Consider the following 25,790-nt stretch of genomic DNA (forward strand, 5'->3'; position numbering starts at 1 on the left):
CCCTGCCCCTGACCACACCTAACGTCACCTGCCTCTGATGTGTGCAGTTTGTTTTGGGGGGGGGGGGAGGAGAAATTCTGGGCTGCTGTTAAAATGTCAGCCTGTTCCCCACTGCTCTTAGAAGGTTGGAGGAAGGTTAGTGCTCATGTTTTAGTGGAGGAGAGTACTGTAGCTGGTGAGTTTTAGATTATGTGCAGACTGAGCTTGTTGACAGGTTGCCCAGCAGTAAACCAGTGGGGTCTGGGAACTGAGAATAACTTGTCAATTAACTCCAGTGATTCAAACTGAGATTTGAAGCAGTCAGCACACAATGGTTACAGCTGTAAAAACTGAGGTACAGCCGAAGTACTTCTATCTTTTTGATTTTACAAGTGTACATTTTTAAAAGGAAGGTAGCTATTTGCTGATCATTACTATTACTGAGGCCTACCTTATTTATGATGAAGCCTTGGGTGTTTCGGAGGTTGTACCTGAACAGTAGTAACATCTTGCAGTTGGTACTTTATTAATATTAGACTTTTATTGATTAGATCACATGTAAAGTTCTGTCAAATGTTATTTGATTTTGATCTCTAAGCATGCTTTGTTTGATTTTTATGATATTATAAGAAGTTTAGTGTATAACTGTTGTGGAGAAAATATAGAGAATCACCAGGAGATGCAGAGAGTTCTTCAAGAAGTAGGTATTTTTGCAAACAAAAAACCGTGACACTGAGAAAGCAGATTCTCGAATGCCCACGAAACTCCGGGTCGGTGGTTTTTATATTTTTTTTATCATGTTTCTGTTAGCTTATCTGCATGTTCAACTATATTAATCAAAGTACCTCCAATCTAGCTACATAATAAACCAGTGATGTTAGTTCCCATTACCTCTTTAGTTGTACATTCTACTTAATGTTATTCTAATGTCATGGTTAGATATGTATTACCAACTCTTTGCAACAATGGTCTTCCATTCCAGAACAACCTGTCATGATAGAAATTTAGCTATTCCATCTATTACAATAGTCTCCTGTCTCAAGCTGACTCTACTAACTATTAATTAGATATTTTAATGTCATGTCCCAAATATTTATTTTCCCAATCCTGTCATAATAACACTTCACAGAGAAACGTGCTTTATTACTTGTGTTATCTCATTTTGCCATAGTGACCTTTCAGCCTTAACCTTACTCTGCTAATTGGTGTAAGATTGTTCCACTATAGTTATCCCATCCTGCCTTCCTCAGACCACCAATTGCCAGTGGTCTACATGCTTTAACCCTTCCCATGTTTTCAATGCTCTTTATTTTCCATACTGCCAGGCCAGGTAACGTTGCCTTGTGAGAAGGGAAGAGAAAATTATGCAGATGGGGGCTGATTGAAGCAAAGTGTGAGAAGGTTTGAATGGAACAGTTAGGCCAAATGGCCTGTGTTTGGGATGCACTTTGTCCTAAATTACTGGTTAGGTCCTAGCTGAAATATTGTGGTCAATTTTGAATACTCTGCTTCAGGAAGGATATGAGGGTTTGGTGACCTTACTGTGGTAACTGCCAGAATGGTATCGGTGACCAAGAGCGAATTGGGACTGGGAATGTTTTTGGTGAAGTTCCACAACCACAGAGCATGTGGGTCATTCCCAAAAGGGGCAGAATTGAGCTGAAGAGATTTTGTTTAAAAGTGGAGTGTTAATATTTGGAATGTGATATCTGAAAGGATAATAAATGCTGTTTCATTAATACCTTTCAATAAAAGAAACCATAGATCTACTTGGGAACAATGGTGGGGCGTTGGTGAGAGAGCAGGGAAAATGGAAATTCTTGGACAACTCTGTTCAAAGATTCAGCCCAGGGATGATGGACCAAATGGTCACTTTCTGTTTTAATATCATCACTTATTGCACATGAAATGGTATAACCCTCTGGCATTTCTTGTTGCATAAATGACTTACTGCAGCGTGACATGCACAATGATCTTTTTCTGAGAATAATCTGAAGGTATAGTATTCACAATCTCTGTCATCGTATGAAGGTGAAGTCAAACACATTACACTGTGGTCAGCAGGCCCTCAGAATTGTAAAATAAGGAACACGTGACCACAATTCCAGTCAACAACAGACATCACCTTTAGTTGTCTCGTGTCCATGAGCATTATAAAATGGGCACTATTCACGAGTGAGGAGAATTAAGCTCCAGATCATTGACCTGAGTTGGAGCCAGGCTGGGTTGGATATGATTGGAAGAGTGAGAGAAGTTGACTTTTAAAATATCAGTGCAACCAGGTGACCATAAAAATACGAAATGCTCACAACTAGCAGTGATTGGAATAAGTTCTGGATTTCCAGAAAATGTGCAGTGTTACAATTTGAAGTGACCCTCCCATGGTAGTTTTGCCTGCGATGTGTCGAGAGGCTGAGGAGGTTGCTAACCTGTAACCATTAATCGTCTCATGCAGGAGTATCGTCATGGCTGGTCTTTGTGTAAGTCTAGACAAAATGAATGTTGGCAGGGTATTGTCCTATCTGAGCTGAAAATGTGTCGCTGGAAAAGCGCAGCGGGTCAGGCAGCATCCAAGGAACAGGAGAATCGACATTTCGGGCATAAGCCCTTCTTCAGGCTTATGCCCGAAACGTCGATTCTCCTGTTCCTTTGATGCTGCCTAACCTGCTGCGCTTTTCTAGCAACACGTTTTCAGCTCTAATCTCCAGCATCTGCAGTCCTCACTTTCTCCTATTGTCCTATCTGAGACTGACCCATGACTGTCTGTCTGTGTGTGTGTGAGAGAGACTGTGATTACTGGATGCTTGCAAAATGGACAGATGTAGTGGGTAGGTTGCTGACTTTACCTTTCTTGTATCTTTCTTGATCCAAAGGAAGGAAAGTTTGCCTTCAGAATGATCCTGAATGGTCTTAATAACGTGGACACGGAAAAGGTGTTTTCTGTTTTGACTGGGTCTACAATTAGTGGTAGTTTGGTGCAAGACAAGGGAGGCGTGGTGGTAGTTTGGCGCACACCTCCTCCTACTGCCCCCTTGACCATGACCACACCTCCCACAACCAAACCATCATTGCCCAGACCATCCATAACCTAATCACCTCATCCACCGACTCCAACCTCATAGTCCCACAACCCCGCACCATCTGTTTCTACCTCCTGCCCAAAATCCACAAACCTGACTGCCCCGGCCGACCCATTGTTTCAGCCTGCTCCTGCCCCACCGAACTCATCTCTGCATACCTCGACACGGTCCTGTCCCCCTTAGTCCAAGAACTCCCCACCTATGTTCAGGACACCACCCACGCCCTCCACCTTCTCCATGATTTTCGCTTCCCCGGACCCCAACGCCTCATCTTCACCATGGACATCCAGTCCCTGTACACCTCCATCCCCCACCAAGAAGGACTCAAAGCCCTCCGCTTCTTCCTTTCCCGCTGTACCAACCCGTACCCTTCCACTGACTCCCTCCTTCAACTGACTGAACTGGTCCTCACTGTGAACAACTTCTCTTTCCAATCCTCCCACTTCCTCCAAACCAAAGGAGTAGCCATGGGCACCCGCTCTTCGTCAGATATGTGGAACAGTCCATCTTCTGCAGCTCCGCTGGCACCACCCCCCACCTTTTCCTCCGCTACATTGATGACTGTATCGGCGCTACCCTGTGCTCCCACAAGGAGGTTGAACAGTTCATCTACTTTACTAACACCTTCCACCCCGACCTCAAATTTACCTGGACCATCTCAGACTCCTCCCTCCCCTTCCTAGACCTCTCCATTTCTATCTCGGGCGACCGACTCAACACGGACATTTATTATAAATCGACCGACTCCCACAGCTACCTAGATTACACCTCCTCCCACCCTGTCCCCTGTAAAAACGCCATCCCATATTCCCAATTCCTTTGCCTCCGCCGCATCTGCTCCCAGGAGGACCAATTCCAATACCGAACAACCCAGATGGCCTCCTTCTTCAAAGACCGCAATTTCCCCTCAGACGTGGTTGACGATGCTCTCCACCGCATTTCCTCCACTTACCACCACTCCACCCTTGAACCCTGCCCCTCCAAACGCCACCAGGACAGAACCCCACTGGTCCTCACCTACCACCCCACCAACCTCCAGATACATCGTATCATCCTTCGTTATTTCCGTCACCTCCAGACAGACCCCACCACCAGGGATATATTTCCCTCCCCTCCCCTATCAGCGTTCCAGAAAGACCACTCCCTCCGCGACTCCTTCGTCAGGTCCACACCCCCCACCAACCCAACCTCCAGTCCCAGCACCTTCCCCTGCAACTGCAAGAAATGTAAAACTTGCACCCACACCTTCCCCCTCACTTCCCGCCAAGACCCCAAGGGATCCTTCCAAATCCGTCACAAATTCACCTGCACCTCCACACACATCATTTACTGCATTCGCTGCACCCGATGTGGCCTCCTCTATATTGGGGAGACAGGCCGCCTACTTGCGGAACATTTCAGAGAACACCTCTGGGACACCCGCACCAACCAACCAACCCAACCAACCCGTGGCTCAACGCTTCAACTCTTCCTCCCACTCCACCAAGGACATGCAGGTCCTTGGCCTCCTCCATTGCCAGACTATGGCAACACGACGCCTGGAGGAAGAGTGCCTCATCTTCCACCTAGGAACCCTCCAACCACAAGGGATGAGTGCAGATTTCTCCAGCTTCCTCTTTTGCCCTCCCCCCACCTTATCTCAGTCCCAACCCTCGGACTCCGCAACGCCTTCTTGACCTGCAAACTTCTTCCTGACCTCTCTGCCCCCCACCCCCCCACCCCGGCCTATCACCCTCACCTTAACCTCCTTCCACCTATCGCATTCCCAACGTCCCTCCTCCCTTCCTTTTTATCTTAGCCTGCTTGGCACACCTTCCTCATTCCTGAAGAAGGGCTCATGCCCGAAACGTCGATTCTCCTGCTCCTTGGATGCTGCCTGACCTGCCGCGCTTTTCCAGCAACACATTTTTCAGCTCTGATCTCCAGCATCTGCAGTCCTCACTTTCTACAATTAGTGGACACTGTTTTAAAGTTAGAGATCAACCTTCTAGTACAGAGGTGAAGAGGATGTTTGTTCGTTTTTCTCGGAAGATTGCGTAACTTTGAAACTTTGTCTCTGGCTGGTGTGGAGGCAGCATCAGTAAATATTTTTAAAGTGGAGGAAGATTGATTTTCAGAAATTTGTACCAATTAGGAAGAAGACGAGGACAGCAGGACCTCTGGGTCTCGGGAAATAAGTTACTGTTCCCTTGTTACTGGTTCAAAATCCTCCTAACCAAGCAACACTGTTAGTGGTACCTCCCTTTCACAGACTGCAATAATTCAAGCAAGTGGTTTATCACCATTCTCTAGAACAACCAGCAAGGACAATAAGTATTGTCCTTGTAAACCTGTCCATACAGCAAGACTATTTGTATTGTTAGAGTCTTCCACAGATATGGACATGATGAAAACCTAGAGATGGAGAGCTTTGGGATTGATGGGTCCACACTTTCACTCTTAATTCCTTATGGGCATGGGTCTCCAGTACAAAACCTTTTCACTCCCTCAGTTCTGATGATGTGTCTTGTACAGGGTTGCTGGTGTGAGGTATGGTCCCAGAGGCATCAGGCGCTGCCCTTTTCTGGTTCTGATCAAGGTTTGTTTTGGAGAATTGAAACCTTCACTGTGCACAGCAAAACCTGGGGGACAGCTTAATATTGACATTGGACGTTTGACCTGGTTTACACAAGGGCAGAAACCATTGGCTATCAGGTGTTAGCTGCAGATGGATCAGGAATGATTGCCGTAGCTCATTCCCCCCAGCAAGATTGATTAATAATGAGTGCTCCCTGGTGACCCAGCAGGAATCAGCTAATCCAGTCACAGCATGGAGTTTGAACAAGATGGAATGGACTCAATACTATTTAACCAGCACCTTTTGAACCCACACAGGCACCCACCCTTCTCCTGCATGAATAGATCCTTCCGTCACTTGCAGAACCTTTGGGCTCTGGTCGATTAACGTGCACACATCAGAGAAGCCGATTGAAACATATGTGCAATCCACAGAATTTTATTGCTCTTAGCCCCTGCCCACCCCTCGCTCTCTCTCATTCTGTTCCCAAGGTAATACAGAGCAAAGATCAACAACAGCACTAGATAAAATATAGTTGCAAAGTATGGAAAATGGAATCTGGATTGAGGTATTAAATAGTATGATAATCTAAGGTTTAGGAAAGGTGTAAACGTATAATTTGCATTAAATAAACTTGGAAAATGCATTACTTCAGTACCATCTTCAGTCTCACTGGTCCAAAGACTTGAAAGCAAATTTCCATAATATTTTGATTTATTTCATAAGATGGAATTGCTGCAGTTAAACCAGAAGCTTCTCACACTTTAACCTTGATGACCCAGCCATATTACCTGCAATGAAAACTTGCAACACTTTTATCAGGATAAAAAAAAATCTCAAGGTATTTCATGAGAGAATGCAGATGCCAGGGAATGATTGGTCAAAAGATTGCTGGTATACCCATGTAAACAATGAAGTAATTAGACCAATGTTTTTATGCAGAAGGCTAAGGGGTCACCTTTTGTTACAGGTACTGTTTTCAGGGGACTTACTTTCCGCACACGTGACATGGTTTTCAAAAGAGTTGACGAGGTGACGATGGAAGTACACCCACACCAAGCAATTCTTCCCCTCTCTCTTTTTTTTCCCCCTAAATTACGGAGTTGTTCTTCACCCAACACACCCGGAAGAAGAAGCTGGGACTGGTTAGGCCTGTGGTTTTTATGGGAGTTAGGTGCCAGCGAAACCCCCAAAAAAGGCTGTGCTGTGCTGTTGAATGCCAAATGAAAATGGCTGGCCCTCTGCTTTGTTGCACCAAGATTGAGTTGAATCACCTTTTAGAGTTACAGATGTACAACACAGAAACAGTCTCAACTTGTCCACTGCAAGGGCCTGATTAATTAGCAAGGCCCTCTCTTCCCACGAAGGTGAAATGTGGTGGTGGAGATCACAAGGACCCACTGTTCATTATCCAGATCAATCCGTGAATTATTGGCCCTTTATTGTTTATTCTCTTTCCTTCCCCCCCCCCCCCAACTCACCCCGCACCTCCTCCCCATTCTTTCCTCATTCTTCCTGTGTTTATTAATGAGTAAGAACTGAAGGAAATACAATTCAGTTTGTTTTTAAAAATGTTATCACAAAATCCAGGTTTTGATGTGATTATACAGGTTGTACTTTCGTTCTGAAATTTTGCGGCTGGGATCCCTAGAAAACTAAGTTGACTTTTACATGTGGCACATGAAAAGCTGCTTTTAAGGTCCACAGTCATGAAGGACTTGACATTTAGGTGAAATAAATTTTTTCACATGTATATATGGTAGGTATTGTGGTGACTTTGGAGGCTAATAAGGCCAGGCTGGGAGAAAGCTCTGCCATATCCTGTGTCAAGGGGTTACTGATGGGCCAGTGTTAATGGACCTGAACTTATCGAGTTGCCAACAGTAGTGGGATTGGGGAAGGAATTCTAAAACTGGCTGGAGAGTTGGCACTTCTTTCTCCAGTGATTTCATCACTAGTAAAATGCTAGTGCCACTGCTGAGAATGTATTTACCTGCTCCCTTGCCCTCGAGGTGCTTCTGATAGTGCCAGGCCTGGCTCTGTGTGTATGTTTATGTGCACTAAATCTGAACTCTCTCCCTGTGACATGCAGTTGCACACCTCCCACAACTCCCAACCATCCACACCCGGTAACTTACCCTGCCATCGCAGGAAGTACAAAACCTGCGCCCACACCTCCCCCCTCCCCTCCATCCAAGGCCCCAAAGGATCTTTTCACATCCAGCTGAGATTTTCCTGCACATCCAAACACCTCATCTACTGTTGCTGTCAATGTGGTTTCCTCAACATCGGGGAGATAAGACGCCAACTCTCAATACATTTCAGGGAACATCTCTCTGGGACACGTGCACCAAACAACCCCACTGTCCTGTGGCTGACCACTTCAACTCCAACTCCTCCTCCCACTCCACTAAGGACATGCAAATCCTGGGCGGCCTCCACCACCAAGTCCAAGCCATCCGACGTCGAGATGAAGCAAGTCTCATCTTCCACCTTGGGACCTTTCAACCACATGGCATCAGCATCGATTTCACCAGTTTCCTCATCCCTCATCTCCCCTCTCCCCTCCTCATCCCAGCTCCCACCCTCCAACTCTGCTCTGCCCTCTTGACCTGTCCTACCTGTCCATCTTCCTTCCCACCTATCAGATCCACCCTCCCTACCAACCTATCACAATCCTCTCACACCTGCATCAAACCATCACCTTCCTAGCTACATCGCCCCCCCCCCCCACCCCACCCTCCTATTTATCTCCTGAGCCCTGCACCCGCTCCCCTCCCCACACTGCTGTATCTGGGTGTGAACTCCCCCAACATTCCTGATAAGGTCTTATGCCCGAAACGTCGACTCTCCTGCCCCTCAGATGCTGCCTGACCTGCTGTGCCTTTCCAGCGTCACACCTTTCGTCCCTCATCTTACAATCGCAACTGTGTTTGGCTTATTGAGGATGCTGATTGAACATTGCAGTTGACAGTTCAACTGCATTTTTTGGGGGTTCCACACCTTGACATTTCTAATTGTGTCACATTTACCTGTAGGCAGTCTCAAGACGTGACTCATTATAGAGTATCTGTTGCAGTGTATGTGTTCTGTGATCCTTAAAGTAGAATTGGCATTTGGTGGGAAAAGCTCTGGGGAAGATCAAAGGAGACTGAAAGGGCTTTTTTGTTTGATTAATTTTGAGGGCTTGGTTTCAGTAGTCTTGCATCCACCAGCCTGACTACATGTCGGGTGGAGGGGGGCGAGAAACGACTCCTGGTCTTGATGCTGTAAACTATAGCTGCTGGTATTCCTTATTGTTCTGATGTTCCATTACATTGAGGCCCAAACTGGCTGCTCTGGTGAATCACATGGACACTTAAAAATTCCAGCACTCTGGTCAGGCAGGATCAGTAAATCCTCCAGTGTTTCTGCTGTGACACAATGTAAAACCATTATGTTGTTTTTGTGGGATCTTGTTGTGCACAAAATGGCTGCCATATTGGTCTCCAGCCTCTAACGGTCAAAAGTAAGTAATTGTATCAATACCTTTTTTTTAAAAAAAACTTTATAAATCCAATTGTTTTCAGAGTAACCAGTAAAAGCATTTCATGACCATAGATTTTCTTCAATTGACAAATATAGGTAAAAGGTGATTCATTCAAGACCCCAGTAATTTCAGCAAACAAGCAATACACCGATCAGTTAATCGTAGACCACTAGGGCCTAATATTAGACAATCCACACAACAGTCATTTCTCATTTCGTGAACCTCCTCTCGTTCAGAAAAGCTGGGTATCAGGGAGGAGGGGCACACTTCTTGCTGTGATGTTCAGGCCCAGTGTTTTGGATTTGTTCTCCCGACTCAAACATTCTTTTCTATGCACTTCTCTGACCAAACATTCAGTCCCAAATTATCCCCCCTCCTTTGGCTCCACAACCATTTTGGTCAGATTCCTGTGATACGTCTTGGGATGTTTTTCCCTGTGTTATATAAATGCATGTTGTTGACAAATCTGTGTCACGTGGCCCTGAAGGATTCTGCAGTGTTATTTATAAGAAAAATGCAGAATTATTTTTACCCCTTTTGTTCCACGCATTTGTTTGTCATTGGTTCCAGTGATTCAGCATAAATGCTACTGTTATGCCCATCATGTATTCAGTACAGTATCCATCATTACACCCTCTCCTTCCCACAGCTTAAAGTGATTGCTAATGTGAGCCCCTGACTTGTAAATTCCAGAGAGCTGTGGTTGTAAAGAGAATTTCTGTACGCTGTGATCCTGGTTGAAGTTTGTACTGAGGGGTTCACTATTAGGGGCCTCTGCACAGTGGAATTAAGAGAGCAGTATATTTCTTTGGGTGAATCTTTTAAAATAGTCTATCTTCCGGTCAGGTTTTTAGGGGGAAGGAAGATAGGATTAAATTATCTGCTTAACAAATAAAAACAATTTCTAATAGGTAAGTTATTCTTTTGAATGTTGAATGTAAGGTATGGCTGTGGTTCTTATTCAGAGTCCAGTTGTGGGTTCAAATGGCAATGTAGAGACTTGAGCAAATCTAAACCAACACTCCAATGCAGTACTGAGGGAATGCTGCACTGCCAAAGGTGTGGCTTTTCGTTTGAGACTTTAAACCAATGTCCTGTCAGATCAAAGTGCAGTGCAATCTTTTAATTTCTGGCCAATGACGTGGCCAATATTTATCTTTAAGCTAACACTACTTGAAATTTTTAAAAATTTCAATGTTGTCTATAAGACCCTTGTTTTGCATGGATTAGCTGCTGTGTTTCTGTGATGAAATAGTAACTGCACTTCATGAATATTTTATTGGTGGACCTTTCCAATCAGCTGTCATAACCTTTCGAGAAGAGTCCAGGAGAGTGTGGGGAAATTTTCCATACACCCAGTCACTCAATTGGTGGTTCATTTACTTAAACCCAATCCCTCTCCATTTGAAGGGTACCATAAAGATCTTTCAACATGGATTCATTTAATGACAAGGGGAATCTGGCTGAAACTTTCGCTTCCTACCCTTTTCCCTTCCGTGGGGAGTGACATTTGTCTGTAGCTGCTTTACATTCTGATATAGACTTGGACAGGTACATACCCATTGTGAACATTACTGTACACTAGGTACGGATTAATGATCCAGAGACTCGAGTTCATGACCCACAGTAGCAACTGGAAGATTTAAATAAAGTTGAATAAAAGCAAAAATCAAAACATTAATTGTGTTCCCAGAACCACCAGGTTCCCATCTAGTTCATGACTGTTCTTTTTAGGGATGAAATTCTGCCATCCTTCCCTGGTCCAACCTGTATATGACTCCACGTGCGATTGACGCTGAGAACTAGAAGTCGTTTTATTGTCTTTGGACTTGCATGAGTTCAGTGCAAAGTTTACAAATCACCACTTAGAGTGCCATCTTAGGTACCAAGGTACCCGGATACAGCTTCGTAAGGACAAATTCTTAAGGAAAAGTAAAGATATAAAAAGTCCAGCAATAATTAGAATAATAATGGCCTATAAAGCAGCCCCACAAGCTATTCCATCCTTTCTAGAAGGTGGCTCCTCATCAATTTTACTTTTAGGGGAATTGGGGATGGCCCCCATGGCAGCAATGCCCATTCCATGAAGGAACAATAAAAATCCACTTAGCGGAAATGGTCTAAGGAAACACAGTGTCACGGTGTGTCGGTGCTGTTCGTGTGCTTGTTGCGTTTAATTGAATTCAGTTTATTATCACGTATACCGAAGCTTTGCTATTTCACTATATGATCTGTCTGTATTGCTCGCATGACATAGATAAGCAAATAATAGGTCAACAGCGGCAAAAACAAAAACACAGGTACAGGCGAAGAGTTTTGAGAGTCCATTCAGTATTCTAACAACAGTAGGGTAGAAACTGTTGCGAAATCGGCTGGTGCATGTATTCAGGCTTCTGTACCTTCTCCCTGATGCCAGGGTGGGATGGATCTTTGAGAATGCTGGCGGCCTTTCCTTGACAGTGGGCCTGGTAGATGGATTCTGGAGATTGGACATTGGCCTTTGTGATTGTCCGGGCTGAGTTCACCACTCTCTGTAACCGTCTCTGATCTTGAATGGTACAGTTGCCATACCAGGTGGTGATACATCCAGTCAATGCTCTCGATGGCACACCTATAAAAGTTGGCAAAGGTATTCGCTATTGTGTCAAATTTTCTCAGCTGCCTGAGAAAAAAAAGAGACATTATTGGGCCTTTGTAACTTGTGCATCCATGTGAAGAGTCCAAGAAAGCTTGTTGTGGATGACCACTCCCAAGAGCTTGACATTCTCCACCCGTTCCACCACTGTGCTGTTAATGTATAAGGGGGCATGAGTAACATCCCGCCGAAAGTCAAAAATGAGTTCCTTGGTTTTGCCGCATTGAGAGCTTGGTTGTTCTCAGTGCACCATTCCTCCAGGTCTTCCACCTCCCATCTGTAGTCTGTTTTGTTGCCATCTGAGATTCAACAGACTATGGTGGTGCCATCAGCGAACTTGTAAATGGCATTAGTCTGGTATTTGGCAACGCAGCCATGGGTATACAGCAAGTACAGTAGTGGGCTGAGTACATACCCCTGGGGGCTGCAGAGTTGTGTTAGTGAGGATGAAATATTGTCCCCAGTCTTTGCTGATTGTGGCCTGTGGGTCAGGAAACCGGTTCAAGCATGGGTTTAAACAGCCGAGGGAAATGGGCTCAGTTGACTACTGCTATTCAGCATAGTCCCCGGTACCTCATATCAGCATTGAACACAAGGAAGGTGGAAAATGGAAATTTGTTACAATCAGCCACGCAACAGTTTAAAGGAGACACGAGACTGTGGAGATGAAAAGGTTGAGGGAGGGGATTTCGGAGCGTGGGGGGGGGGGGGGGGGGGGGGCTAGATGCTTGAAGACCAAGCTGTCAATGGTGAGGAAATGTACGTGCATTTAACTGTGTGTTCAGCCTGTGCTATACTAGATGTGGAGATCTTGAAATACCAGCCCAACAGATAATGGGTCCCTTGCCTTGCATTTATATAAAAGCTTCTTTGGCCTCAGGCCATCACTATGTGCTTCTGCATTAATTGCATGGATGATTTTTTTTTTCTTAAGTGCTCGACAATTTTCTGCCCTTTTTCTGAAAGGGCTTGGGTTTAATATTTCATCTGAAAGAAAAGGTGTCAAAAAATGACACTCAGTACTAAAAGTAAAACTGAATCTGTTTACAGGATTCCAAAAATTCCTCAACCTCTACTAAACAATTTTGTTGGTTTGTCTAATTCTGAATCTTCTGATACGGACAGTTTTAATGCTGTGATCTTAAGAGATGAGCTGGATAATATGAAGTCTACATCACATTTTACAGCTGGAATGTAATTAAACATTGCCAAAAGTAGGAATTAGTTAGATTATCTAATGCATCATGTTGTTCATTTTGAGACCCAGTGTAGGAACATAGGAGCAGGAGGAGGCCATTTGGTCCTTTTGAGCCTGCTCCAGCATTCATGACTATTATGACTGACCGTTTAACTCAGTAGCCTAATCCTGCTTTCTCCCTGTAACCTATGATCCCATATGCCCCAAGTGCTATATCCAGTCACCTTTTGAATACATTCGATGTTTTAGCATCAGCTACTTCCTGTGGTAATGAATTCCACAGTCTCACCACTCTTTTTGGGTGAAGAAATATCTCCTCATCTCTGTCATAAATGGTCCATCCTGAATCCTGAATCGTGGATTGAATGCTGGGGCAGCACGGTGGCACAGCGGTTAGCACTGCTGCCTCACAGCACCAGAGACCCGGGTTCAATTCCCGCCTCAGGCAACTGTCTGTGTGGAGTTTGCACATTCTCCCCGTGTCTGCGTGTGTTTCCCCTGGGTGCTCCGGTTTCCTCCCACAGTCCAAAAATGTGCAGGTCAGGTGAGTTGGCCATGCTAAATTGCCCGTAGTGTTAGGTGAAGGGGTAAATGTAGGGGAATAGGTCTGGGTGGGTTGCTCGTTGGAGGGTCGGTGTGGACTTGTTGGGCCGAAGGGCCTGTTTCCACACTGTAAGTAATCTAATCAAAAAAACCTTTCTGATTTGTGTCCTCTTTTGTGAAGGCAGAGCCAAAATATATATTCAGTTGCTCAGCAATTTCTTTGTCCCCTATTATCGATTCCCCCATTTCTGTCATTTGTCTGCCCAAATCTCTTTCTCCTCCTGTAACTATAGAAACCCTTAGCTTGCAGGGGACATAAAGATTGACACTAACTTTTGTACTGTATATTCCCCTTCTTAATCAATCCCTTGATCCTTCTTTGCTGAATTCTAAACTGCTCCCGATCCTCCGGCCTTGATTTTCTTGGATAATCCGTATGCTTCTTCCTTGGATCAGATACTCCCAATTTCCTTTGTAAGCCATGGATTGGCCCACCTACCCATTTTGCTTTTGTGCCAGACAGGAATAAACAGTTGTCTCAGTTCCCCCTTGAATTCCTTGAATGTTTGCCATTGCCTATCCACTTTCATCCTTTTAAGTACCTCTGCCCAATCTATCAAGGCCAACTCATGTCTCATATCTTCTTAGTTTCCTTTCAGGTTCAGTAGTGAGGTTTCCAAATCAATTATCTCACTCTCCATCTTGATAAAAATTTCTCAGGTTATGGTTGCTCATCCTCGAGGGGTCTCGTACAGTGAAATTGGCAATGATTCCTTTCTCAATATACAGTATCCAGTCTAAGACGGCCTGCGCTCTGGTTGGTTCCTCCACCTTATTGGTCAAGCAAACCATTCCAGATACACTCCAGGAATTCCTCCTGTATGGCACTGTGGCTCATTTGATTTACACAAATCCCTATCCGTGCCCCTCATAATTTTGTAAACCTCTATAAGTTCAACACTCAACCTCCAATGCTCCAGGGAAAACAGCCCCAGCCTGGTCAGCCTCTCCCTCTAGTTCAAATCCTCCAACCCTGGCAACATCCTTGTAAATCTTTTCTGAACCCTTTCAAGTTTCACAACATCTTTCCGATAGGAAGGAGATCAGAATTGCACACACTGTTCCAACAGTGGTTTAACCAATGTCCTGTACAGCCACTACATGACCTCCCAACTCCTGTACTCAATACTCTGACCGATAAAGGAAAGCATACCAAACGCCGCCTTCACTATCCTATCTACCTGTGACTCCACTTTCAAGGAGCTATGAACCTGCACTCCAAGGTCTCTTTGTTCAGCAACACTCCCTAGGACCTTACCATTAAGTGTATAAGTCCTGTGAAGATTTGCTTTCCCAAAATCCAGCACCTCACATTTATCTGAATTAAACTCCATCTGCCACTTCTCAGCCCATTTGCCCATCTGGTCCGTAATCTGAGGTAACCTTCTTCACTGTCCACTACATCTCTAATTTTGGTGTCATCTGCAAACTTACCTCTTACGCTCGCATCCAAATCATTTCTATAAATGACGAAAAGTAGTGGACCCAGCACCGATCTTTAGTTGGAACTCGCTGTCTTCACTCATCTCATGCCAATTTAGCAGGCACCTTTTGGACAGTAAAGTGAGGCACTTGTCACACACAGGCAAGGGACTTGTTCAGATTCCTTTTTCTGTTTAGTTGGTGTCTAGTGTTGGCCTAGTCTGGAACAATAGATACTGAGGCTGCTGGTGAGATCAGTGCTTTTGTTTTGTTTTAGATTTGGGTTTCCTTGTGAACCGGAGATGAACAATTCCATGTTTTGCATCCACCATCCCCCACTCTGCCCCTCCCCCAGTTTTCCCATTGGATACTCAGATGGCCTACTTAGCACTTTTTTGCCCTGGCCCTGCCCACAGGCCTTCGTTGCAGTCCTACTGAGTCCAGGCATGATTCGTGCCAGGACTGTGGGATCTGGGAGTTAAAATGGCTGAGGTGTCTACTTCAGGAACAGAAAATGTTGGAAAGTCCTCTGTGCTGCTTGAATATATTCTCTAAGCTGTTCACGTCGAAGATTGGAAGTGAACAATGTATTTTCAGACAGAATTTCAGAGGTTACGATTATGCAGTTTGATTGTGCAGCCTCTGCCTGGGTTTGGGAGAGTGGATAGTGGAAGTAATGATATTTGGCTGCTATATGTCATAATACTGTACCAAAGCTGACAGATAAATACAGAAGTCCATCACTCATTATACAACTTATTTATTCCAACATTCATTATAAAGTGCAGGAATACGCTCAGGCCACTGACTGAAATCAGGCTTTGTCCAGGCAAACACGCACTTCAGTCAAAGATGGCCCGACGAGGCGGATCATATTCTCAGGTTAAAATCCATGCATGGTCCTGCCACTCCCTGTTTCTATTTCTGTCAAAGCCCTCCAGATGTCTGTACTTCCTGAAAGCGAGGGGAGTCAGTCGCAGCTGTGTCTTCAGCCACGACTAGGGCTTGCGCTCTCTCTCTGTGCCTCTCTCTTTGTATCTTTTTCTTTCTCTGTGTGTGTGTGTGTGTGTCTCTCTCTCTCTCTTTTTGTCACCCCTTCTCCATGCTCCTCGAACTATTTCTCCCCTCCTCTATTCCCCCACCCCCAATCATTTGGCTTGGTACAAGTTTTTCATTGACATTGCAAACAACTTGAAATACTGCAGTTAAAAATGTTAAACAAGTATAGTGTTTTGTTGATGTTATCTAACTAGTTCAGATATGTGCCGGAATCTCTTTAGTTAATGCAATTTGTTAAAATATATTGAGGTGTAGGACAAGTTGTCTGATGAGCTGTGTCAGTGCTGGATGCTTGAAGGTCACCAGACTGAGATTCAGACTCCGGTTCTCTGAAGGGATAGGTTAGAAGAGCCTTAGCAGTAGCTGAGTCCATTAGCAAATAGTTCCAATATTTTGGTTTGTGAAACCGTGATTAATGGCAAAGAACATAGGCAGGAATGAAGTCAGGAATTCACTGGAAGATATGTGTTCAGGGCTTTAAGAAGAGTGCTGCAGTGTTCTGTTGTGGTATGGTTATATTTATAATAAAAAGTCTGTGGAATTGCTAAAGCACACCAGGAGGATATTTTCTGTCATCTGCGAGGGCAATTCACTGAGCCCAATTCCTGTTTCCAGTTCCCTGACCCTAAATTCTTTTTCTCTTTCTCTTTAAATAATTACATAATTCCTTTTGAAAGCAATGATTGACTTTCCCTCCACCAGCCTCAGGAAGTGCACACCTGATCCTAATCATATGCGACACAGAAAAGGTTTCTCTTGCCTTTGATTCTTTGACGTTCATCTTATATCTGTGTACTCTGGTTCTAGACCCATCAAACCACTAGGAACTGTTTCTGACCCCTGTGATTATGAACATGGCAATTAAATCTTGTTTGAATCCTTCATTTCTCTGAGGAGAGCAAGCCCAACATTTTCCAAACTGATTTGATAATCAAGGCTTCTCATCCTTCGATCATTCTCATAAACCTTTTCTGCGCCTTCTCTCATGCTTCCATATCATTACAATTGGCATCTGCAAGGAAGAGTCTCAACTCCATTACAGATGATGACACCTCACCGAGGGTATAAGGGAGGTGCAATTGATTAATCTGCTTTTTTTTGAAAAAGAGATCTGCAGTTCTATTGAAGAAAATTACTTGACTGAATGAGACTTTTTTTTTGTTCTGCAACTTATTGGTGAATGGAATAGATCTTGTGATGATTGATATTAGCCAGAAGGAACCATGTAGGAAGCAGAAGAATCATTCAACAAAGTGAATATGTTCTGTCTTTGAAGCTAACCCTTCAATCTGTGTGTTCTTTAAAACCGGCTTCTCAGTTGAGAATATTGGCTCAGTTTCTTTCATGTCAATGACTGTCATATCTCTCATAATAAATTGGATATCATGTTGTGAAACTAATCGTCCCATCTCTCTGAAAACTTGATCTAATCTAGAACTGTGACTGGCATCCTAATTATCATTGTGTCTCAATCACCCAACATTGCTGGACTTGCTCTCTGTTACTTGTAGACCAGCAATGTCTCAAAATGAAGATTTTCGTCCTTGTTTTCAAATCCTTCCCCCTTGTCAGCCCTCCCTAGCTCTATAACTTCCAGGTTTTCAAACTTTTGAGATTTCTGCACTTCTCCAATTCTGGTCTCTTCCATTTCCTTGATTCCCATCACTCCATCATGTAGCTCAGCCTGAAGCTCTAAAATTCCCTTCTGAAAATTCTCCATCTCTTTACTCTCTCTGGTTCTTTAAAGGCACTCTTTAAAATCTCTCTCATTGATCAAATGCTATTCGTCATCTAATGTTGTTTAGTCTCAAATTTTGGTTTGGTATCTCTTAATGATGTACCTTGGCAGCATTTTGTTATGTGAAGAGCACCACAGAAGTGTCAGATGTTGTTGCATAGTAGTTGACAACAACCGTTTCTGGTCCAAAATATTTGACACCAGTAAGAAAATGGCCAGTAGTTCTGTCATGGCAGTGTATTGCAAGGCAGAGAGAGACCAGCCAGTCCACCATTGTACAATATAATGTTTCTGTTAGTTGGTACAATGTTAAATCTTGGTGGCTTAAAAGAAAGCAGAACTGGAGGGTATTGTTAAATAATTGCTGGGAAGAAACTGCTCACCACCTGAAAGCAATTCAGCAAATTTAAGGAATTCTGCTCATGAGCAAACTTGAGGCACAAAAGGAAGCCATTCAGCCCAGGTTTCTGAGCATTTTGGCTTGGTGCCAATCTCTTGTCTGTTCCCTAACCCTGCACATTCTAACTGTTTAAGTAATCAGGTAATATCCTCTGGAATGAATACCTTATTTAAACCGTGTAGGAAGTGAACTGCTGACCTGCACCACCCATACTGGTCAATCCACATCCGATGAAACAGAGGCAAGATGACAAAGAGATTGTTATGATCTGGATTGCACTCTCTGAAAGGTTAATGAATGCAAATTCAACACAGTAATAATTTTCAACAGGGGGTTATATAAAGACTTGAAGCCAAACCATTGCAGGAGAGCAGCAATGAGTAGGAGTCATTAGATATCTCTGACGAAGAACCAATGATGGCACAATGAGCCAAATAGCCTCCATCAGTTGCAAATCTACCTTTAATACCTATTAGCACGTCATTGAAAATAGCTGTGCCAATAATGAATGGGCAATGCAGCTCTGTTTACTGTCATAATGCAGTTGTATGATCATTGGGTAGCTCTGAGGTACAAGTTTCTGAATTTCCACCCCCAACTCTAGCTACTTAAAAAGAAATTTGTGTTCATTAATACCCCATACACAGTGCCACAAGTAACTTGCTGGTTATATTTTTTAAAAATCGAAATCATTGTGACATCTTCATTTCAAATTGTTTTGGTGCAATCCCTTCCAGGAAGGGTTTCCATGAATTTCAAACAAAAATATTGCTACTTTTGGAAACCAGAGGCAACTGGTTGAGATGCTTAAAGTCTTCATGCTATTATCCTGAGAAGCAATGGACAACAGTTAACTGTTTGGTCCAGTTAAAGGTTGTACAGAAACGGATTTACAGCAGAATTACAGTTAATCCACAGTCTTTGAAACAACTGGCTCAAACACAGGATCTTGAAAAAGATAATTTTGTCAACACAATCTTACAGCCATCACGGTCTAAATCTGTGTAGCTGATGTTTATTATTAACTGAAAAGCAGTTTTCCGTTGTATTAAGAAGAGAATAGGTACATAGTTTCTGTTCACTGCAGAGTGACACTGGAACAAATGAGACCGGTCAAAGGTATTTCAAAATGCTGAATTCCTCAAGTAACTTGAGTAATTAAGTTGTGCGTTCATTGTTTTTTGAGGTGGCTGGTAGTTTCTCTGTCAAAGGGGATTGTTCTGAAACCAGCCACTCCTCAGTTTTCTGTAAGGTGCTAACTGTGAACCTGTTGAAGTTATTTCAAAACTACTGGTTTGGTTTGAAAACAATGCTGTCTGTATGAAATTCATTTGCAATTCCAACTCTCCTAAACCAAGCACCTTTTAATGTGCTCAATCCTGTGAAAATGATATCTTTTTAATGTTGAGAAATTTCTGTAGAACTGGTTATGTAGACAACGCAAAATCGAACACTAAGTTAGCGTTGAAAATTGTCTCAATCTGCTGTTCCATCTTGTGCTTTCTGCAAGAGTTCCACTCTGCTGCATAGTATTATAGAACTGTACTTTACACAGTTCAGAAATGGATCAGAGAACCGCAGTCATCCTTTGATGCAGAGCATTGTGAGTTTGTAGTGTCCGCTAGTGCATTATGGCAGGTCTGAGAGAGTGCTGCAAGGTTGGAGGGCTGGCTTTAGCGTGAAAGGTTAAACTGAGCCTTGCCCAACCTGGAAGATGTACAAGATCCCATGGCAATATTTGAGAAGAGCAGGCAAGTTCTCCCCAGTATCCTGACTGATACTTCTCCCTCAATCCACAAAATGACAAAAGAAATGTCTGATCAGTGTCATGTTGTTGTTTGTGAGTGTGTGCTGGGTGCAAATTGATTTCTGTTTTTGTGATTGCACATCAAAAATAGCTGACAAGCTGGCTAGTAATTGTTTTGGAACTTTTGAGGTGGGAAATTGGTTATGTAAATACAAGATTTTTCTTTTTATAAACCATTATATTAGTTGCAGTTGTGCTTTATAAATGTGACAAGAATTATGTCGCTAATTTTTTTCTATTTTGTTTCTCTTCCAGACTTTTGTCCATGAAAATGGCCAATGGAGTAGATGGCCCTATAGGTATCCCATTCCCTGATCACAGCAGTGACATTCTCAGTAGTCTTAATGAGCAGAGGAACTATGGTTATCTCTGTGATGTTATCATCATAGTGGACGGGCAGGAATTTCGGACCCATCGATCTGTCCTTGCGGCCTGCAGTCAATACTTCAAAAAGCTCTTCACACTGGGGGCCATTGTGGACCAACAGAATGTTTATGAAATAGACTTTGTCACAGCAGAAGCTCTCTCGGCATTGCTGGAGTTTGCGTACACGGCAACCCTGACTATAAGCACTTCAAACGTAAATGAGATTTTAAATGCAGCGAGGCTGCTGGAAATCCAATGTGTGAGCAATGTCTGCCATGATCTCCTTGTATCAAACGCCCTGGCCAGCAAGGAGATAGCAGATTATGTAGATCAAATTGATCAGAGGAACCTCCTGAGAGCAAAAGAATATCTAGAGTACTTCCAAAGCCCTCCAGCCAATGGCCACATGGACAACCAATGGCCAGGTCTTGAACTGAAAGACCTTCCAAGAGCGCACTTTAAAAACGGAGTTAGTGAAGAGCTGGCACAGAAGGCACAAGAGGTCTATCCAGAAATGACTACAAATGACCAGCCGGTCCAAACGGTGGACAAATCCTTGCTGTGGATCAAGAGGGAGGATGTCACTGGCCCTTCGTTTTCCCCCTCGCAGAATGGAGACTATCCTGATGTCAATCTCCATGAAGAAGGGGGGCTTCTGGAACATCAAGAGTTGGCTATGCATCCAAACTTTACCCCAGCTGAAGAGATGAAACTGGAGCTAAACAAGGAAGACGTGGATTCCATTTCATCTCGAGCCTTCCTGGAACGGATTATAAACTCAGTCGACGAGTCCTATGACAAGAACTTGGTGAAAGAAGAGAATGATCTCGATTCATACTTGAATTTCTTCACCCCATCCTTTGAGGGTGAAGGCTACTCTTCCTGGTCCAAAAAAAGTGAGAAAAAAGTGAGGGCAAAAGCATTCCAGAAGTGTCCGATCTGTGAGAAGGTGATTCAGGGAGCAGGAAAACTGCCACGTCACATCAGGACTCACACGGGCGAAAAACCATATGAGTGTAACATCTGCAATGTCCGTTTTACAAGGTAGCTGAATGTTTTATTCTGCATGTTGAGCTTATTAACTCAATGTTGTAGTCGTTTCTGCGTGAGACGCATGATAATTCAGAGAAACAATTTTTTTTTCAGATTTCCCCTCTCCCTAAGCCAATTATCAGTTGTGGAACTTCTTTTGATTGAGATTGTATCTGTCTATGCACAGAGTCTGCACAGTAGACATAGATGAAGGCCATTCAGCCCGTCCCAGCCTGCCCTGCCATTCAGTGCAGTCATGGCTGATCAGTTGAATGTCTTTTACTCACCCAATTGTCATAACCCTGTACATCATTGGTAATCTGAATTGAACATACTCAAAGATTGAGTTTCCCACCCACTAAATGGTAGAGAATTCAAGGCTGCACAACCCTCTGAGTAATTTAGTTTTTCCTCCTCTTGTGCTCCCTGATTTTAGACTCCCAACCAAGGGAAATATCATTCCAGCATCTATTCAGTCTATCCCTTTTAAGAATTTTGTAGATTTCAATTAGATTACCTCTCATTCTTTCAAGCTGTAAAGAATACAGGCCCAGTTTGTCCCTCGGATACCTGCTGTACTGTCAGGACTGATACCAGAGCACTGACACTAGCCCGGGACTGGGGAGCCACTTCGTTTATTGGGTTTCAATTGCTGCCTCGAGTTAGCAGAACAAAATATCTCAAATGGACCATGGTATCTTTTTAGTGAGGTACACTAACAATCTACATTACATGTTTTGGCCATAAATTTAAATACCATCGCAGCATTCTCAACCCCAGCCAAAATTAATATTTTAAATTTCTGTGGTATAAAATGCTGATCTCACTAATTACAATCGTGAAACTACCAGTTTTTTTTAAAAAATAAGCCATCTGCTTCATGATGACCTTCCTGGAATGAAATCAGTCACCTTCACCTCTTCTCTGGTTGATTCTTAACCGCTCTCTGAAAAGGCCGAGTAAGCTACTCTGTTATATCAAACTGCTGCGGAGGATTAAACTGCCATTCAAAAGATTGGCAAGCTAATATGCAAATATGCAGAGTACAAAAAAAGGAGTAACCTTGTGTCAGCTGTTCACAGGTCACCTGATGTCAACATGTTGGGTTGTTAGAAAAATCTATCCTGCCCACTGATTTGGACTCCAAAATCACTGATGGCAATGTTTTTAGGATTTGCAGCACAGACTTGTAACAAATCATTCCTGGACTGGATAAATCATAGAGTGGTTACAGCCTCGTCAGAGGCCATTCGCCTATCATGTCTTTTGTTGGCCCTTTTGAGGGAGCAATTTGGTTAGTGCCACTGCCCTCTCTCTTTTCCTTTCGTAGCTTTTGTGAATTTGTTTTTCAAGTCATGGTCCAATTCCTTATTAATTGCATTGACTGACCCACAGAAGATCTAGCTGTGCATGGTTGATGTGGATCACAGCATTGACATCCAGTTCCGGAAACTGCTGCCACGCAAGCACCTTCGAGGTTTGCACAGAAGAAAACAATTAGAAGGAATGCTGATCTTAACTACTCATTCGCAATAACATTTTTCCTTCTGGGTATCCCTATGGTTTCTTGACCAATTACTTTAAATCAATGCCCTTGATCTTATCTAATGTTAAATTGTTTCTCCCTCTGTCCAGAACGCTCCTGATTTTGAGAACCTCTATCAGACCTCATCTTGAGCATTTCCTTAGAAAACAATCCCAATTCCTCCAATCTCTGTTTGTAGCTAAGTTCCTTGTCCCTGTTCCCCTGAATTTTTTCTTCGCCCTCTCAAACCTCTTCAGGTCCTCCCTAAAGTGTGTTGCCCCAAACTGACTGCGGTGGTCCAGCTAAGTGCTTTGTCGCAATTACGGTCACAAAGAACGCCATTCGTGACTTGGGTAAAAGCTGTGTGAGGCAGGGCAGCAATGTGATTGTAGAGATTCAAATTGATGTTCCACAATAATGAGAAGTGACAAGTTCAAGAACTTTGGATGGAAACGAAAGATTGGAGATAAAGGTAGTAGTCTAGAACGTTGGTGGATCCAGGATTGGTTAGTTGAGGAGGGCAATTCAGAATACCAAAGAAGGCAACCTGTGCAAGATTTTTTTAAAAGATGAAGGCATAGATGTCAAAAACTTGGCAGCATTAATGCAATCTGTATCCCGCCCCAATGTCTTCAAATGTTTGTCCAATTCCCTTTTGACCACCTTCATAATTATGACCAAAGAAACAAGGAGTTAGTTACTGTATACGCGTTAGCATTGAAAAATAAGGGACTACTGGAGCACTATTTCAACAGTTTTCTCTCCAGAATCCAGACATTTTAGATGTAATAAAATGAAAATGTTCTGCCCTGAGTCTGAGATAAGTAGGAGGGTCAACTGGATTTGTTTATATTACAACAGCTGCTGCCATTGTAAAATCAGTAGAAGTTGTACCACAATGCAACCCAGAAACCTTCAGGGAATAGCATCCGCAGTGGAGTGAGTTATTGTTCCAACATAGCTGTCTCAAGTGTGATGTGCACACTTTATTTTTAAAGTACACGACAAAAACACAAGAACATGACAGTCGCTTAATCAACTGCAGATACCTGTGTGACCAATACAGAGAGGCTTTATTTCAACAAAACCTTCCTCTATTTCTAGAGTCTCTCTCTCCCCTCATGCTCTCCCCAAGTCAATCTTGTCCATAAGAACTATTCCTTTCTCCCTTGACCCTATTCCTACAAACAGCTGACCACCTAACCTCCCTTTCTAATCCCCATGTTTACAGATATTGTAAGCAGTTCCAGCTCTTCAGATGCTGTCCCTCTATCCTTTTTGAATCTCTCATCACCATGTCCTCAACTAACCACTCCTGAACTCCAGCAATATGTTAGACTATTACCCCATCTCCAACCTTTCTTTGTCCAAAATTCTTAAACATGTCACCTCCATAGTGGGCAGCACGGTGGCACAGTGGTTAGCACTGCTGCCTCACAGCGCCAGAGACCCGGGTTCAATTCCCGCCTCAGGCGACTGTCAGTATGGAGTTTGCACATTTTCCCCGTGTCTGCGTGTGTTTCCTCCGAGTGCTCCGGTTTCCTCCCACAGACCAAAAATGTGCAGGTTTGGTGAATTGGCCATGCTAAATGGCCCGTAGTGTTAGGTGAAGGGGTAAATGTAGGGTATTGGGTCTGGGTGGGTTGCGCTTCGGCGGGTCAGTGTGGACTTGTTGGGCCAAAGGGCCTGTTTCCACACTGTAAGTAATCTAATCTAATAAATGTTTCTGGAACCTCATGTTAGAGTCCTTATTATCAGATTTTTGCCTCTGTTATCAAAGTCACGAATGACATCTTGCATGACTGGAACAAAAAAAATGTTATTCCTCCTCGTCAATCTGTCTATAGCCCCTGAAGTGGTTAACCATTTCCAAGGCCACTCTGCATTCTCTCCAGCCCTTTATCTTAATCTGTCCGTGGAGTTTACTTATACTGTGGGTCTCTGCTAGCTTCTATGTTCTTAAGTCTGGTCCCCCTCCAATTTCTCATCAACATTCTGTCTCTCAAGTATCAACTCTCCAGAAACATTATCCAAAAGTAATTCACCTTCCACATGTACTGTCTAAGAAGGGCGGTAAAGACAAGCCAGGGAACTATAGACCGGTGAGCCTGACCTCAGTAGTGGGCAAGTTGTTGGAGGGAATCCTGAGGGACAGGATGTATGTGTATTTGGAAAGGCAAGGACTGATTAGGGATAGTCAATATGGCTTTGTGCATGGGAAATCATGTCTCACAAACTTGATTGAGTTTTTTGAAGAAGTAACAAAGAGGATTGATGAGGGCAGAGCAGTAGATGTGATCTACATGGACTTCAGTAAGGCGTTCGACAAGATTCCCCATGGGAGACTGATTAGCAAGGTTAGATCTCACTGAATAAAGGGAGAACTAGCCATTTGGATGCAGAACTGGCTCAAAGGTAGAAGACAGAGGGTGGTGGTGGAGGGTTGTTTTTCAGACTGGAGGCCTGTGACCAGTGGAGTGCCACAAGCATCGGTGCTGGGTCCTTTACATAAATGATTTGGATGCGAGCATAAGAGGTACAGTTAGTAAGTTTGCAGATGACACCAAAATTGGAGGTGTAGTGGACAGCGAAGAGGGTTACCTCAGATTACAACAGATGGGCCAATGGGCTGATGGAGTTTAATTCCAATAAATGGGAGGTGCTGCATTTTTGGGAAAGAAAATCTTAGCAGGACTTATACACTTCATGGTAAGGTACTAAGGAGTGTTGCTGAACAAAGAGACCTTGGAGTGCAGGTTCATAGCTCCTTGAAAGTAGAGTCACAGGTAGATAGTTTAGTGAAGAAGGCGTTTGGTATGCTTTCCTTTATTGTTTCACTACGGCATTTGGTATGCTTTCC

At 43.6% G+C, this 25,790-nt stretch overlaps 1 protein-coding gene across 2 annotated transcripts in view; it reads left to right on the plus strand.

Annotated features, from left to right (window-relative positions):
• LOC140494515 (zinc finger and BTB domain-containing protein 7A-like) overlaps nt 1-25,790 on the plus strand; it is a 180,247-nt gene that overhangs the window by 131,543 nt on the left and 22,914 nt on the right. For both annotated transcript variants that reach the window (XM_072593778.1, XM_072593777.1), the window contains exon 2: nt 20,263-21,417. In XM_072593778.1, coding sequence (XP_072449879.1) covers nt 20,273-21,417 — 1,145 coding nt within the window. In that variant the 5' untranslated portion in view covers nt 20,263-20,272. The remainder of the gene's footprint in view (nt 1-20,262; nt 21,418-25,790) is intronic.

This window comes from Chiloscyllium punctatum, chromosome 24 (assembly GCF_047496795.1).
Source record: "Chiloscyllium punctatum isolate Juve2018m chromosome 24, sChiPun1.3, whole genome shotgun sequence".
Taxonomy (NCBI): domain Eukaryota; kingdom Metazoa; phylum Chordata; class Chondrichthyes; order Orectolobiformes; family Hemiscylliidae; genus Chiloscyllium; species Chiloscyllium punctatum.